The sequence below is a fragment of the Loa loa genome (assembly GCF_000183805.2).
Source record: "Loa loa unplaced genomic scaffold supercont3.3, whole genome shotgun sequence".
In the NCBI taxonomy this organism is placed as follows: domain Eukaryota; kingdom Metazoa; phylum Nematoda; class Chromadorea; order Rhabditida; family Onchocercidae; genus Loa; species Loa loa.
In genome coordinates this window covers 671918-689116 of record NW_018108183.1, presented here as the reverse complement: position 1 = coordinate 689116, position 17199 = coordinate 671918, and the positions used below count along the sequence as shown (strand labels likewise).

Below are 17199 nucleotides of genomic sequence, written 5' to 3'. Positions count from 1 at the left end.
TGGAATTTGTGTATTGGTCTGCTTCTCTATATATTTGGTACTGTCATAATCCATTAGATGATATGATCACAAATATTTTATTGATATCAATGGTAGTATTAGCAATTGTAATGACCTTTAACTGCGGTTAGGGCATTCATCAGCGAAGTTCATATCGCAGGTTTAAACTTATGAATTTGCCATCTTGTCTGTGGATGGTCGATGGTCATTTGTCATCTACGGTCATCTACGACAGCATCAACAATCCGTTGCATTACTTCTTTCATTACTGCTGTTATTACTATGTTTGTCGCTACCAGCACTAATAATACTATATCTCTGATTGCGGATAACGATTGAATTTGGTGTATAAATACGTAGAGGATACCTTAAATTGGCATGAAACGACGTAGTGTTACGTTTACGGATAGTCCACCCGAAGTTATCGATAACAGTAACGATTACTACAACGTCTGTGCTCCTTTGCTAACCGACAACACTTTCCTTTGGCTACAGCTGACAAAAGTTGAGGCAAGACGACGGTGTGCTTTAGAGACCCGACGCCAGTGGCAGCAGCATCATTATTCTCGTTCTGTACCTGATCTCAACAAGCAACATCATTATTTATCGGTAGAATTAAAATCCGTCAAATCCCATTTTAATAATAATAGGGAAAAAAATATGTTCCACCAAAAACAGAAGATGGATCAAGTTCATCTGTCAGTTCCAGATCTTGGCATGCCTGTGCGAACACGACCTTCATTAAGAGTAGCAATTGAATCGATGCGTAATGTTACAAAAACAGATACTTCTTGGTATCTGCATGACTTATGCAGGAAAGGATGTGGGAAAAAGTTGATACATCGTCATTATGAATCTTTATCTGATTATTTTCGCGGTAGACGTCGAGGTATGATCGTTACTGTTGACGCTGCTGCAGAATCGCCTGTTAAGAATACTATTGACATAGCTGCGGAATCATCTGTTAAGGACGATGTTGGTCATGGTGTTGATAGTAGCAATGATAATGATGATTGTACAGATAGTAATGGTGATAGCGTTAGCAGCAAAGCGATAATTCGGCGGTATAGAAGTTCCGTTAATGATGGCATCGACTGTAACAAATATAATATCTGTGCTGATGCTTCTAATTTGGTAGTACATCATAGCTACACTGGTGATAATAGAAATGATAGTAACAATTACGTTGGTGGTGCTGACAATGATATAGCAAATGTCATCAAGAACAGTGGTACAGTTAATGAATCTAATAATGATTGTGGAAAACTGGCCAAGCGATTACATTATTATCATCAGTTGAATGATTATAAAAAATCTGATTCTGTCGCAAAAATCGACGGGAACTGGTTTTGGGGAAATGTTGGCGATGGTAGTGGCATTAGACGTCGATGTTATTCATTGTTAAACAAACCGTTACAACAGAAAAATTGTCATCGACGGCATCGCTCAAGTGACACTAGAAATATGTCCTTTGTCTTCACTTCTACAGCCAGCAATAACAGTAGTATGAGAAATATTATTAGTAACCATCAATGGTATTATTACCCTTCCATGATGTATTCAAAAACACAGAAACAACTGGTGGATGGTAATTTATTTCTTTTTACTATACTAGTTCACCTCTTCAAGGTCGATTTTCGAATTTTGGGTTTGGGTATCAAAGATAAGAGCATTAGATTTGTATTTAACTTATGTCTAGCTTAGCATTAGATTTATATTTATTTAACTTAATATAACTTGTATTTAGGGTTTATATTTATATTTAGCATTAGATTTATATTTAACCATTAGTTATGATGACAAAATGAATCTTCAGACTTTCGATTTTATTTAGGCTTGCTTTTGTTAATATTTACCAAATTATGACTGAAGTTTATCTGACAAAGGCATTATCTCTTCTTCAGTGATTCTTTTAATAATAGATAAATTTGGTGATTGTTGCTTATGTTTTTCTTTGGTGTATTATTTCATGCACCCATTTATTTTAAACTTTTTTTTTTTTACTTCAGAAATGGCAAAACATATTGCGGAATGTTTAGAGCAGTTCAATACGGGTTTGGATAAAGTTTTACAAGCACGTCAACTAGTGAGTATATGTTTTTATTCTTGTTAATAAATTTCAATTTGGATGAATAATCAAGATCAGGAGTGAAGACTGCTGAAAAGATCAGCTCGGTCCCTACTGAAGACTTTCGAAATTTACTAGGTCTGAAATCCTGCTTGTGATTTTAGTGGTTCTATGTGATTGATCTGGGAGCTGTTACGAGCAGGTGGCAGTTTGGCAGTTTTGTATTAGTTTTTCGATCTGGGATGTTTTGCATATTCTTATGTTCAACTTATTCCTGCAAGTGTTAAGTTTTTTTTTTCATTTTATAGCTGGAAACTTCCCAAGAATTGCCGGCGGGTGATCGCGAGACCATGCTACGCTTACTGAATCAAGCAATGCGAACAAGTCTTAAACGTATGGAATACAACGACGATCGTCATGATCCAGATGGACGACACAGCGAAAGCCCAAATAGTCTTCCCGGTCAACGACAATGGTTTCTCGCCTTTTTTTTTTTCTTTCGCTCTTGGGGTGCGTATAACGTTAAAGTGTGCTGTAGACAAACCTAACAGATATCAAATTAAGTATGTTTAACTTGATAGGAAAATAGTGTGGAATGGTAGGAATAAGAAAAACCATGGTGCTAAGAACAAGGATAGGTATTTCAAAACTGTTAACATGATATTATTTTCAGTATCTTTATTTTCATTCTTAATTCTTATATCTTTTTATTGCAGTGCGCCAGTTCAGCAGTTCTGTGATGCCAATAATGGTAATGCTAATCTCCATAATATCACCAGTAGCATGGATCCAGCAGAATTTTTCCAGCAGCATGGACAACAGCTTCTTGCTTTGCTGCAACAAAACATGGCAAAGCAGAATTAAATGAATAGGAACAAAGCAGTGATCACGCACGAATATTTCTGGGAAGACTTCGTTTCTGTAATTTACTAAAATTTTTTAAAGACGTATTGCTCTTTAGAATGTCGAACTTTCTAAAAGGGCTGTAGGTCTGGATGCTAAAATTGTATTTATTCTTAATCAGAGCACTGATATCTTGATATCATCGTTGCTCTTATACTGAATTACAGTTTATTGATTTCCTGGTTTAGTGAATGTCGAAAAACTCATTAATTATAAAGTGCTTAAATTTCTTTTGTTGTGAATTTTGTATGTTGTTTTTTAATACTGTTTACATGTTCTGAGAAATTGTGGTGCAATCATTAATTTCACAGAGACCATTTTTTTTGTGCCTTGTACTGTTCCGCATATATTTCGGTTCAAGTTTTTTTCTTCTATCTTTTGATTTTATGTTTTCTGAAAGTATTTAAAATTATTTTTATTGCGTATTGTGCGTACGATTCTTAACAAAAACGTGCTGATTTCGTTTTGCTGTGTGAAATTAGCGATGCGGAAATTGTATGTTATATTCGGTAATAGGCATCTTTGTTATTTTTATGAGCAGGATGCAACTTTTGTCTTGAATGATAAATTTCAGCTGTTTACTGGATTTTCTTTTGATGTTTTTAACTACCTACCTTTAATATAGTAATGGCTAACTTACAAAGTGTGTACCTAATGTGTTTCAGTGCATGTATTTGGCAGGTTTTATTCCTAGTTTGACCAAAATTTTATATATTAAAACGTAAGATGCTTGAAGTTAAGGGTTGGAAATTTAAATATTTTAGTGTCGGCACCTAGATGGATATTCCATTAACTCATGACCATACTGACCATACTAGTGCCTGATTATTTCTTGCTGTTTAGTAGCGTGTGCATGGCCTTCATGTTTATTAGTACTCTGTCTGTAATTAAGTTTTTCCTATGGTACATAATTTGATGTATTTACATATTTCGTGATTCTCGTTTATCAAAGTTGATCTTTATGGTGGTATTAGTAAAAGACATGTTATGTCTGTGCAGAATTAGTAAGAAAATTGTAAAAAGAAGTGAAGAAGTTGCACGGATTACGCATGGAAGAATCCTGTACCTGTCAAGTTTATGTACGTTCTTCCAGAATAATGAGAAGCATTAAGCATTTTAGATAGCAATCATATATTCAATACATTCCAACGACGTAAAGTATTCCTCCGGAGTATGTGATTTTTGTTTTTGTTTTATGACCTATCACAATTATCCTTTCTAGTAAAGAAATCTCTAGTTCATTTATCCTCAAAACAGCATTTAAACAGAAATCAGGTATCCCAGCATTTATTTACATTACAAATACGTCTCGTATCACAAAATACCACCCAATTTCTTGCGATCAACTCATAATTTTTACTTCTTAAATCCAAACAAGATCAAATCCTTCCAATGTAAAACTAAAAACCCGGAGGGTTCCAACTAATTTGCTTTTTTACCTTCATCTCTCGATACGTTTCAATAATGTCGTCCTCTTTGAAAACGATCTTTTCATTCCATACAGCAACACCCACCTCTTCGTTTTTGCTTGCCGAACTCACTGCCTGAAGTGCATTTAATCAATTTACAGAACTTTTCCAACTATCGCCTAACAGCATATTTCGGCTAGTAACGATTTCATCAGATTGTGTATATCCAGTAAGATTCCAATCTTGTTCTGCTCATAAACAACTTTGATCATCCGAGTTCAATTCAATAACGAATAAGTTACCTGAGTTCCAATGCGCATCGAACGTATAGATCCTTCAAAGATGACAGTCGCACCTCTCAGCACTCGTAACGAATCCGATCTGCAAAAGCAAGTGAGATCCAGAACAAAGAAAACTTTTCCCCAAGTTCTTTTCACGTAAAAAGCCTACGAATTCGAAGATTTCATTTGACTGAAAACTTAAATTAAACACTTGATCCAACACTCTAAATAATTGTGCCTGAACATAAATCATAGTGAACCAGGTATCTTTGAGTACTCCAAAGAAAAGAAGAAATTAAAATTGGGATTTCATGACTGAATTACGAAATCCGAAAGTACAAAAACCTACTTATTGATAGAACCCCAATCTACCAGAATTCCGGCAATCGATTGCCTCTTTCGTTCAACAATCACCGAAAAACTTTTGATTACATGTCCTTCGCCGACTTGTTCAAACGTTACTTCTTCCGGAAGACAATTCGATAAACGAATTTTCAAATCTTCTACCAAACGATAAATGACGTTGAAGCAAACAATTTCCACACCTAATTGTTCAGCAATACGCTTCAATCCAGGTGCCACTTGAACATTGAAACAATAAAGCAGAACTGCAAAACGCACTCAAATAGTGTACTCAAATACCTAATATTTGCAAAACGAAATATTGCAAAGTTACTCAAAAAAAGCACATGTGAATTTCCAAGATTATCAGGATTAAGTATATGTATATATTAAGTATATATATTAAGTATATATACATATATATATTAAGTATAGTATAATACAGTACCCAATTACGGCATAACTGAACGCTGTAGAGGATGTTAATCGTAAAGCCATTCTCTATTGACTTGTTTAAATGAGGTAACTATGCTCAAACTTGAGACTCAAACTCCCATCAACTTAGTTTAAGTCTACTGCATGAATAAAAGACTACCTAAGCGAAAGTTTTCTTTCAACCAATATTGAGATTATACACAGTTTTCCTCTAAACATGCAGAATCCACTCCCTGACCAGACACAGAAAAATTTTAGAGAACATATTGGATATGAATCTGAACATAGTGAAAAAGTGTACACCTCCAAGATCTTTTGCTAACTTGACATCGCTCTCACTGGGGGGTCCAACATCGAATCTCACAAGGTCCAGCTCGACTTCCTCCGATTTGTAGGTGTCAAAAACATTTAGAATAGCTTCTAGAGTTCCATCAACATCGGTATTCAGCATCAACCTTACGCATGGTTTTTGATTTCCAACATCCTTTTGGTACTTCTGCTCCTGAACTAAATCCTTTGAACACTTCAATTCCCGAAGACTTGATAGTTACATAAAAAATCATGGATTACAAAATCACAATGAATTGGTTCCATTTCCGATAAATTATTATGTAACTTACTTTATGGACAATCAGGCGCAATGTAGAACCAACCCGTAAACCAGCATCTAATAATTTACGACGATTTTCTAAATATTCCTTTCTTTCTTCTTCAATTCGCTGTTCTGCTGTTTTCTGAAATCAGTAAAACTGTCAGGAGGAACAGACCAAGATATCTGTTTCTGGCAAATTTTTGCGACTTCATCATAACTTAACAGAAACAGTTAAATGAATCGTGCAAGATAATTTACCCAATCTTCTTCCACTTTTTTATTTATTTCCTTTTTCATTCTGTAACGAGTAACTTCCTGAGCCCTTCGTTCATTTTCCAGTTGCAGAACTCGCTCTCCTGGAGTAGGTAGATTTTCTCGCCAACCAGCAACAACCACCGGGGTACTTGGGACAGCTTTCGCTAATTCGCGACCAAATTCATCATGCATTGCACGAACCTACAACATTCTGTAGTTCTCAATAAAGTCTATCGTTCACAGTTGAGTCATTATGTCGAGAATGATCTGGTAGCCATGATGTAAAACTAAATTAAAAACAGGTAACAGGGAGAGCATATAAACGAACTTCTTTATGTGTAAAATTGATGACAAACCCTAGCCCAAGATGTCCCAGCAACGAGTGCGGCGCCTTTCACAAGAACTCCACGCTGAACAATCATTGTACAAACTTTACCAATACCTGAATTATAAAAGAAAAGATGAAGAAAGGATAGAAATTTTAAAAAGATAAAAACAAAACAAGTGCTTTAGCTAAATTCTTTCCGATTAATATTCATATTATAATCCCCAAAAACTGAATTGATTTCCAACAGCTATTTAATTTAACGCCCTTTCAGTCATGCTCCAACTGGATACTGCAGAGGTTCGGCAGTCATTAATCAGCAATCTAAATCCATCCATTACTAAATCGCTAATCTTAAGTGACCAGTAGTATAAAACAGTTGTTTTATATGTTTTCGCAAATATAGAATTTTCATGAGTATAGTCCAGTTATGCATCATAATGTTTGCCATCCTCAGTAGAGTGGAACAGTAGGCTTCTTGGGTAGTCAAAACATACCACATTGGATTTTTGATTCAATCACAATTCCTTCCACTAATCCATTCCACGTTGAACGCAAATTCATATCTTCAGCTTGCAGCAAGATTGCTTCCTGGATAATTTTTCATTTTCATCATTGAAATCTCCTCTTGATATTCATCTAACATTCCAGTAGTTAATGAAACAAACACTAAAACAACAGAAAGTTGAGAAGTAACTACCTTCAGTTCATCCACATTTTTACCCTGCAGAGCTGAAATTTCAACACATAAAACGTCACCACCAAGATCATCAACCAAAACTCCGTGTTTCATAAGTGAGTGCTTAGCTTGGATCTGGAAATTTGAAATTTATGTAGACAAAATTTCAACCTTAATGTGATCTTTTCCCAAATCAATCGGGGAAAAATGTGAACTCCACAAGCACTCACAGGATTAGCATTAGCTTTGTCAATTTTATTGATGGCAACAACGATCGGTACATCTGCTTGTTTCGCATAACTGAAAAAAGTAAAAGAGTTGAAAAATTAAACAAAGCTTTCATTATAGTATCATGAATTTTCAAGAAATGAGTAAAGGAAAATATATCATCTTTAAGCCTTAATTTTAAATCTTAAGTGGAAAAAAAAAACATTCCAAAGCATTTGAGCGGCAGTACAAACGATCTGTATAAGAAAAAGCTCCACTGCATAAGTCCACCATATTTTCAAATACGTTGAATAACTTGCTCCATTCAGGTAAAACTAAAAGAGCGTACTTTATGGACTGTACCGTTTGTTCGTTTACTCCGTCATCGGCGGCAACCACCAGAACAACTATATCAGTTGAATGTGCGCCACGTTCTCGCATCTTGGCGAATGCCGCATGTCCAGGCGTGTCCAGAAATGTAATCTCACAATCTTTATCTTTTACTGCAATGCAAATAAAATACAAAGCTTGTAGATTACAATATATAATAATTTCGTAACGTTTAAATCATTAATCTAGGAAGGGCTAGTCTGGTTGTGCATGCAACATTATTAAGATTTAAAAATAAAAACAAAAAACAAATTTTCACACGCGTAAAAGCGCCGATGTGTTGTGTGATGCCACCATATTCGCTTTCCACAATTTGAGAATGCCTTAGACAGTCAAGGAGTGTTGTCTTCCCATGATCAACATGTCCCATTATGGTGATTATAGGTGCACGCTTTTTCAATTCATCTTCCGGAGGTGGCGGCCTAAAAGGAAAAAGAAACCAACAAAGTTTTATCATTTTGTCATTAGCAAATGAGTATAAAGATTATGAAGATCGTAACTGGAAGTGAACTTGGGAATATAAATAGAATATAAGTATCTGTTGGAATTAATTCCATCAGGTAATGTGAAAAATTGAATCAATGGAACAAAATGCCCAAAGACCTTCTTAATTAGGTTAAAACCAACTGCGGAAAGGCATCCAATTCAAAATCATCATTGATAGCATTTCGAGGACGTGGTATCAGTTTTGGTTTCAAGCCAAAAGCTCCAACTACAGTGGTGATACTAGACATATCCAGCACTGGAAACAAGAAATATGATTCAAACAATATCTGGTCGAAATAAATATTCATAAAAAGGAAAGTTGCAATATTATTTTTGGAAAGAACTACAAAGTCAAAAACAGTGTGATTAATTATCCATGGATCATGCAGACGTAAGATACTTTCGCTGTTGCTCCTGGGTAATTTGTGCAAATTTTTGAGCACTTGTAAAATTTCTTCCTCAGAACTTCCTAATACTTTGGCCAATTCTCTGAAAAATAAAAATTACAGAATAGGAGCGTACTATCTCAATCCGACATAATATGAACTGAAAACTAGGAAAGTGAAATGAAATTTACGAGTTGAAATAATTCAAGTATTGAAAGATGATGTTTGACAAATACGCTTATCAAGAAGCCAAGTTTATTCCTTTATATTCATTACATGCATGAGAAGGTTCTCTCCTAGTATTCCACTGATCATGTCTACGATAGGTTCACAAACAACATGAATATATTCATAGTATCATACTTTACTTCTGTGCAACTTACCCCACTTTCATGTCGTCATAAATTTCGGCAATCTTCTTCTTACTTGGTGTTTTACCCACCACAACAGGATCGATAAATTTTCTCCGTTTCTGTTTGGCATAACATTTAGATGACAGTCTGAGAAAACGAACTATTGAGCCACCAAGAAGCCATCGTGCAGTGTAAAGATGTACCAACTGCCGCATTTTTAAGTAATAAATTCGAATTGATCGTTCACCTCTTTGTTGTTCCCATATTTTCCTTTTTTTTCCGCTGCAAAACATAGAATTACCCGAAACACATGCCTTATCCCTTTGAAATATCCCAGCATCCCCGCTAGTAGCAGGGCTTGATTAACACTAACCGCCTAGACGGGGTTTCCAATTTATCGCTCAAACAAACGGGTTGAATGCTAAATTGCCAGAAATCGCTCGTTAGTGACAGTGAAACAAGTTTGATTGGACTGGGTGGATTAGTCATGGTTTGAGAAGGATTCGGTCATTTTAGGTTGAAATCCAGGTTTTCAATCATTTAAAATTGATGAGAGTCGAAGTGATGTTATTGAAAAAATTTTATGAAAATAGAAATTAAGATGGTTTAATGACAGGGTAGCAAACTCAAAACCAATTAGGGAGCTACTAATTAGATGAGTTGCAATTTATTATCAAAGGAACAACCTAATCCCGGAGTGGATTCCGTCAGTAGTCATTGGCCAATGACCGGACAGATTATCAAAGCCAAGATCACCAATTTGGACTGACTGTCATATAGCTCATTCCAGTTCAATTATCGTTCCTACTGAAATATTGTTAGCAGTTATTTTCCCGGAGAACCTACCAATAGGGAGTTTATTGTGAAAAGTTAAAAGTATTTTATAACAAATCTCGCAATGAATTTTACTCTTCAGTTTTTTGATTAGTATAGCATGGAAAATTAGTAGCTCAGCCTACTTTTTCAAAAAAAGGAATTAAAAATTTCCAGATTTTTTCTTTTCGGGATTCATTCCCTTAATGTTGGACATACAAGAATGTATGGGAAGTAATTGATTGGTTGGTTCTCGAAAATTAGTTTAGTTTAGTTAAGTCCGCCGTACTTTGTGCAAATTTTTGTTTACTTATCGAAATTTCGTGTATATTTGACCGGTTTTATTGGTAAGTTTCCTGTGGTCTTAGTTTACTTTGGAAAACACAAATATAAAGAGGATATGGTTAGTATAGAAAAGTGTGTATGGATAGTTACACAACAAGAAGGAATTAATAGACAGACGCGCAAGTAGTAACGACCATTAGGCAGTTCCTCTTCCTCAATGGACTCACCCCCTGTGTTTATTGTATTGACCATTATGACGTCACATCCCGGTTAGGAAGGAAAGAGAAGGAAGTAGTGGACAGATCAGGGTTTGAAGAGGCGATCAGGTCGGGTCACGACACTAAAGCATCGGTACTGAAGCTTGAGGACCAGGTGACAGTCAACTCGTGTCTTGTGCTTATTACCTAGATTGTCATCAGTTCCGTACTACGAATCACTACCAGTAACATAACTTCTTCATATGAGCCAAATACAACGTCAGTCACCAAGCAATAACAGGTTAGCGCAATGTCTCTTTTTCATAAAAGTTGACAATTTTAATTGGAAATTCTCAAATTCAATGGGTTTAATTAAGATGTAATGCCATTCAATATAATTAAGATTCTGGAGTTCTTTCTGTAGACGATTCTGGAAGTAAAGCATGATCCGGAAGAAAAGCGAAGTGCAAGATTAGCACACTATCATTCCTGAATTGCGTTTTGATAATGAAGCTCATGCACATTTAATAGGTCTAACTTTAAATTTACCATAATTATGTAATGGAAGCATTACAAAGGATGAAACCAACTGCTAAATTCAAAAGAAACATGCAATTATCGATATCCTTACCCTCGAAACTGCAAACTTGAATATCTGGGAAAACAGTATCAATGCATGTTATGCCGGAATGAATTTCCGGAATACCATATGAGATTTGGTTAGTAACCAATTTCACTGAAATCTTCAGATTACATCAACTTATTATGTCTATCGCCTGTGTGATGAAATGCTATTACTGGAAAATTTTAAATTAATGATAAAATGAGCATTTGAATTAAAAATCAGCCAAATTACTTTCAGATAAATTCATTATTGTACTTACTTTGGCATTTTGTTAAAGTAATGCCCTAACTTAACTCATCGATTAGAGTAACTCATGGCTAATTATATCCATCTAATGAGAAAACTTCTTCATATTCAAAAATTCCAGCTTTAACTGTCTCGCTTAACCCTACCCTCTCCAACTTATTTCCTAGTCTGACCTATAAGATGAAATCGAAGAAAATCTCTCATTTCATGGGATTTTGAACTATCTCACCTCACCTCACTCCAGTTAAATGGTATCACTAAGATTGAATGATAACTCATAAGTTTCAAATTCAATTAACTCATTAATAACAAATTTTGCTGCTGATCAATTAATTTCCACGTACATTTCCCATTCAATAGTATATGTCTGTTTGATTAGAAGAACAGAATGCAGAGCAATTACTCATCCGATAATTTTGTTTACTTTTTCCATACTACAGTTCGAAATAATTTTGTCACACCGAAAATTGATCACATTTTAACATTTGCACCTCCTACTTACAACAAAACAAACATTACACTTTAGTTGTTGCTCCATATTTGTGACATCAGCGCATGCATATGATGGTGCTGATGGATCATTTCAGGGTTTACAAAATTTCAAATTTAATTTAAGATAGCAAAAAAAAGGACAAATAATACCAAATCTTCAAAGAGATTCTGAGCGATACATAAATATATTTCAGATTTATGAATGGTAAGTATGAATAGGACAGAAGGCAGAGTAATAAATGATCAAATAAACAAATAAATCATTAATAAATTGAAATGGAGCATATCTTGCATAGATGAAGAATTGAAGGAATGTCCTGAAATTGATCCCTTCGTTGAAACTCGTTCCATACTACAAGTTAATTGCCGCAAATTAAGCCAAGACAACTTGAGACCAGAATTATATCGTTATGAAATAATGGATGTATCGGACCTTACCTCGTATATTGAATTAATTGCATGAGTATAGCCATTTATTAAAAAAGGTAATGTTCCTAATATGACTTACTTCATTGTTGTTAGCTAAGATGTCGAAACAGGTTTGACGAAAATCATAAGATTTACCGAAATAAAAGCAAGTAGTTATCATGCAGGTCAACTCGTGGTGCATCCAAATATCGCCGTGATCAAATCAATTTGGAAATTCAAAAACTGCGTGATCTTCTTCCGTTAACGGATTCGATGAAGAAACGACTCTTTCAACTACAAGTAATGTCACTTGCCTGCATCTATATCAGGAAACAAAATTATCTACCGTATGGTTTGTACTTTCCTTCTTTGTATTTGATTGTATAGAATCATTTATGTTAATATTTCTGCAAAAATGTCGTGCCTTTTGTTCACTTAAAGGTTTGAAAAGGTATGTCAACTAAGAATCTGAAATAAAAGATATGAATACTTCCCGAAATATTAGCTTAAATCAGATCGAAAGAATACTTTTCTGTCTCATCTGAGTGATTCTTCTTTTCAGGTTAATTTCAACTGCAAAATTAACTTATTACTATCAATTTCAATTTTTCATTTCAGTGATCGGAATGGGTATACAAGCATCATTCAGGCCAGCCTTAAAGCAATCAGAAAGTTTTCGAGTTTTACGAGGCTTCTTACTAATGATGACAAAATATGGCAAAATTGTTTACATATCTGATAATGCAAGCGACTATCTTGGTCATTCCGTGGTAGTTTTATCATAATTTTAACTTTCTTTGATTTAAATTATTTGTATTTCCGCACAATGAAGTTGGATGAGAGCGGATTTGAATTTATGAATGATTAGTGATAATTGACATTAAGGTGACACACCCGAGGAGATCAGTAGTGCAGAAATTTTAGAACTGTTTCTTCACTTATCTAAATTTAAGGCAGAAATAATGTGCCAAGGTGATTCGGTATACGACCTGGTCGATCATCGTGATCATGGCCGTATACAAGCAGAACTCATGTCTGGTCCACCATCAGTTTCAGATCAAAATTTTTTTTCCGGTGAAAAAGTTTTCATTTGTCGCATGAATCTATCACGTACCACAAAAAGACAGGTTCAGTATCACAAGGTGCTTTTAGCTTGATTTATCAAAAATAAAAAATGACAGATTACAAGAAATCATTCTATTAATATTTAATTTTTGCTTTGAAAAATGTTATTAACCTAAACCAGGAAAGTCAGTTCAAAAAGCTAGCATAATCAGATCTAATCTTCTATTCAAGTGTAAACTTGAATTCAATCGAATCAACCTTAGAAATGACATAATTTAAATCTTACAGTACACTATGATGGCAGGTCGTTATCTGCATGCTAGTGATTATTACAATACACACCAGTCATTATCGGCACCGTTATCACATATCCAGCCATTGTTTGCTGCATACTGTGAGATGCTTATCAATCCGGAAAATGTCGAGACGTTATCTGCCGGAAATACATCAATCTTTAGCACCGTGCATTCAATGGACTTAAAATTTGTGCATGTTGATCATATGTGTGTTTTATTTTTCAAATTTTTGGCTTCGAAATTCTTGTTTTTCTAGTCTATAAAGAAGGAAATTTTCTCGTTTACGAAAATGGTTCCCTTCTGGTAATTCTCAGGGGCAACTGTATATCGAATACTACTTCACACTGGTGGAAACATATCATTTCAACTAATTTGATTAAAACATCCCTCACAAAATTTTGCCGAATTCCGAGAATTCGTAATAAATAATACGATGATTCAGGACTGCACACTATTTGGGTTACAAAAATGAAGAATTGGTTGACAAATCGTGGTATCAATTTTTGCATCTCGATCATTTACTTGAAGTTGCTTATAAACATCGAATCTGTAAGCATTATTTTAAGTTAGAGTTCTCTAGCTAAAAACTTGAAAACTAAATTTGAATTTCGAAATTTCTTACAGTATATCAATATCTGTATATTTGAGTATGTCAGCGTAAAGATGGTGCGGTAATGTGCTTATTGCGCTTACAAACAAAAGATGGTTCGTGGCTTTGGTTGCATACTGTGTTTACCGTAAAGAATAATTTATGGTATCAATCAGAGCATGGAAAACGAATGCGACATCTCATTTGTATTACTTATCAAGTTTTGAAGTAAGCAAATTATTTAAGTATACCGTAGTCAAATGGTACTTGTCACTTCAAAACATAAGGAATGCCGAATGATCTTAACATATAATTTATCTTTCGTTAAGCTATGTCATAAATCAATTCTTTTTTAATTTGCGCGACAAAAGTTGTATAAGTTGTATTCCATTTGAATAGTTGTAATTATGGAAATGAAATTTAATTTGTATCTAAGATGCGCTATGATTTCTCATTTTAATGATGATCGTTGTGATGGTACACAGTGATGAAATATGCATTATTGATCAACTTCTAGTTCTTTGCGATTGCTTGATTTCATAAATTTGACTTCCAATGAATTAGTCCAGTTTGATTTTTTATAGTTCACTAGAGATTGAGAGATCCTTTAAATGCCTAACGTTTTTTAGTGAAACAGAAGCACTTTCATTGCATGGTAATTTATGGATTTATGGAATCCGGAATGAATTAATGCTACCATTTTTTGATCGTATGTCGGAAGTTTATGAAGATAGCAATGCTAAAGAGGAGCATGTGTCAAAGCAATATGCTCCACCGACATTTGTCTCATTGTTGACCATCAAAAAGGAATCATTACCCAGTGATAACAGTGAATTTAATCAATTTGTTAGTTATTTGTCCTCATTTCCATCTCCCAATAATATCATCTGTAACGTTAACAAATGTACTTTTTATTGAACGATTGGAAATAATCGAAAATTTTATCAAAAAGTGAAAAATATTGGAAAATTATAAAATCATTCGGAAAAAAACTTTATTTACTTTTAGAATTTAGACATTAATCATTTGTACAAAGCGAATTTTTACATTCAATCCATTTCAACCACATGGTTTGTCTAACAATTTTCTTTAGATTCATTGATTCTTGCTTGAGGAAAAAAAAAGGAAACTAAATAACGAAGTTATTCCATATGATGATGATACCTTATCATTCTATCGTTTCAGGGAGAAAATTTCAAACATTTAAATACGAATGGACCAAAGATTATTGATTTGAGTTTTGGTTTGTTGTCTTTATGGTCACTTTTTGGAAGGAAAGCGTAAAATTTGCACCTTTTGTTATTTGCGATTGTTTTTTAAACGAATCTTCATAGCAGTCTCTTTTGGCAGCCCTATGATTTTTTTTGCAAGGAATCATGAATTAGATTTATCAGATTGAATTGTTATTAGAAAAACTGAAAGCCTGACTCAGGAAAAATATTCAATACTTAAATTAGCTTTGTAACGTGGCGAGAGTCTTTGTAATTTTTCAGGTAATGATGATGAAAGTAGTGAACTGGAAACTTTACCGGAACTATGTTTGGAGCGAAGCATCAAAGGACCGTTACCTGATCTAAGCGGAGATCTGGATGAGTTTTTCGAAGAAATGGAACATACTAAAATGCAATCAATCCACCCTTCAACAATGATAAAATTACCGGAAAATGTGAAACGTATTAGCGACCAGTTATCACTCACGTTACCCTTCGACACTTCTCTTAGGCCAAGACCATGCAACCGTAAAATGCCAACAATAGCAAAACTTCTACAAGGACATTTTGATGATGAGGATAGTTATGAAAGTATCCGGAAACGATCACGGACGGATGGTTACATGCAACTGACGGATAATTTGGATGTGCAACCAATTATCTAAATTATGAACCACATAATGATGTGAATTCCGGAAAATACTGATAATTACTGGAGTTATAATAAGCTACTGCATTGTAATTACAGAACCATGTTTATCTAAAAGACATTTCTCATATTGCTTTAAAATAATGCAGAATGAAATTCCGGAATTCCGGAATACTTCCACTTCTCTGAAGATGATGCGGAAGCTTCGCATTTATAAAGTGTAAAGCGTATTCATGCATGACCTTCAGTAGTACATAAATAGGTTAGGGTTAAATAGGTTTCGGTGATTGTATTTAGTATCTCATCTTGTTCCACAGACTGATTGTGACATCATTGTAGCGGCTGTGTGATTGAAGGTCCATTAGTCCTCGAACTTTGTGAATTTATTAGCAATTAACTTTCGTCCGAATTAAACTGAGACATTCGCTTCCAACAAATTTTCAGTTAATGATCTTGTAGTATCGCTTACAGGTACTAAGTTATTATCAGAGATATCATTTTATTATTAATTTTTTATCATTTTGTCAATCATAATGTATTGAATAGATTCGCTGATTGCAAGCAGTACTGTAATTTATGGTATCAGTTAACGTTTGCAAGATGATTAGTACAACAAGTATTTCAATTTCTAATCTTCAAAGCTAGCTTTCAAGCTAAATTTCCTACTTTTAAATGACCTGTTCATTTTATTAAATACTTTGGGAGACGAAATTTCATCAGTTAACTAAGATGTAAATTTAGAGGTCAAAAATTATTAAATCAATCAAGTAAAACTATGTTCATAAAGCTGTTGGAATTTTTAGGTTTAGTTCCCAAATTTTTTTAACCAGATGAAACTGATGGGAACTTTTTGCAGTCTGGGCAATAAAGGTCACTGGATTCATGAAATAATCTACTGGATTCATGAAATAATCTATCTATCCTCATTAAGAGATTCTTCCTACACCAGTGAATTAGTATTCCCCATGATGTAAGCTTCAGTCTAATTATAAGCCTGAATATCAAATCAAAAATACAGCATTGGACAAAGTTCCCGAAATACAAGTTGTTGAATTGAAATACTTTCCAATGAGTGAAAATTAGTCAGTTCCGGAAGTTTTTCGGTAGTTCTGTTCCTTCGTTTGCACATAGCAAATTATACCTCATGCTATTAGTTGCCCAGTGGTTGTACACATTATTTTTGAAAAGTGTACTTATGTATGTGTATAAATT

General features: G+C 34.4%; 3 protein-coding genes across 3 annotated transcripts; 2 read left to right on the top strand and 1 right to left on the bottom strand.

Moving 5' to 3' along the window:
* Window positions 1-339: 339 nt before the first annotated feature.
* Window positions 340-3169, top strand: LOAG_01775 (hypothetical protein). The gene is made up of 4 exons (XM_003137313.2): window positions 340-1588; window positions 2010-2086; window positions 2377-2543; window positions 2785-3169. Exons 1-4 carry the CDS (start codon window positions 379-381, stop codon window positions 2930-2932), a joined length of 1602 nt encoding a protein of 533 aa, XP_003137361.1. The 5' UTR covers window positions 340-378; the 3' UTR covers window positions 2933-3169.
* Window positions 3170-4371: 1202 nt separating this feature from the next.
* Window positions 4372-9600, bottom strand: LOAG_01774 (translation initiation factor IF-2; the record flags this gene model as incomplete). Its single annotated transcript, XM_003137312.1, has 16 exons — window positions 4372-4515; window positions 4683-4761; window positions 5011-5269; window positions 5742-5940; window positions 6059-6172; window positions 6289-6486; window positions 6642-6727; window positions 7108-7201; window positions 7311-7424; window positions 7520-7589; window positions 7846-7999; window positions 8148-8308; window positions 8514-8628; window positions 8773-8861; window positions 9142-9393; window positions 9485-9600. 16 exons carry the CDS (start codon window positions 9598-9600, stop codon window positions 4372-4374), a joined length of 2244 nt encoding a protein of 747 aa, XP_003137360.1.
* A 2587-nt stretch (window positions 9601-12187) lies between these two features.
* LOAG_01773 (helix-loop-helix DNA-binding domain-containing protein) lies at window positions 12188-16003 on the top strand (the record flags this gene model as incomplete). The annotated part of the gene is made up of 10 exons (XM_003137311.1): window positions 12188-12210; window positions 12363-12529; window positions 12796-12947; window positions 13131-13319; window positions 13531-13745; window positions 13981-14087; window positions 14187-14355; window positions 14757-14973; window positions 15313-15370; window positions 15621-16003. The coding sequence occupies 10 exons, from the start codon at window positions 12188-12190 to the stop codon at window positions 16001-16003; spliced, it is 1680 nt and encodes a 559-aa protein (XP_003137359.1).
* Window positions 16004-17199: the final 1196 nt, after the last annotated feature.

What these genes read in the sequence shown, in the direction of transcription:
- LOAG_01775 (XM_003137313.2), top strand. Translation starts at nt 379, where the DNA reads ATGAAACGACGTAGTGTTACGTTTACGGATAGTCCACCCGAAGTTATC. An exon ending in TTTTACAAGCACGTCAACTA is followed by an intron (nt 2,087 to 2,376) that starts GTGAGTATATGT and finishes TTCATTTTATAG; the next exon opens with CTGGAAACTTCCCAAGAATT. An exon ending in CTTCCCGGTCAACGACAATG is followed by an intron (nt 2,544 to 2,784) that starts GTTTCTCGCCTT and finishes TTTTTATTGCAG; the next exon opens with TGCGCCAGTTCAGCAGTTCT.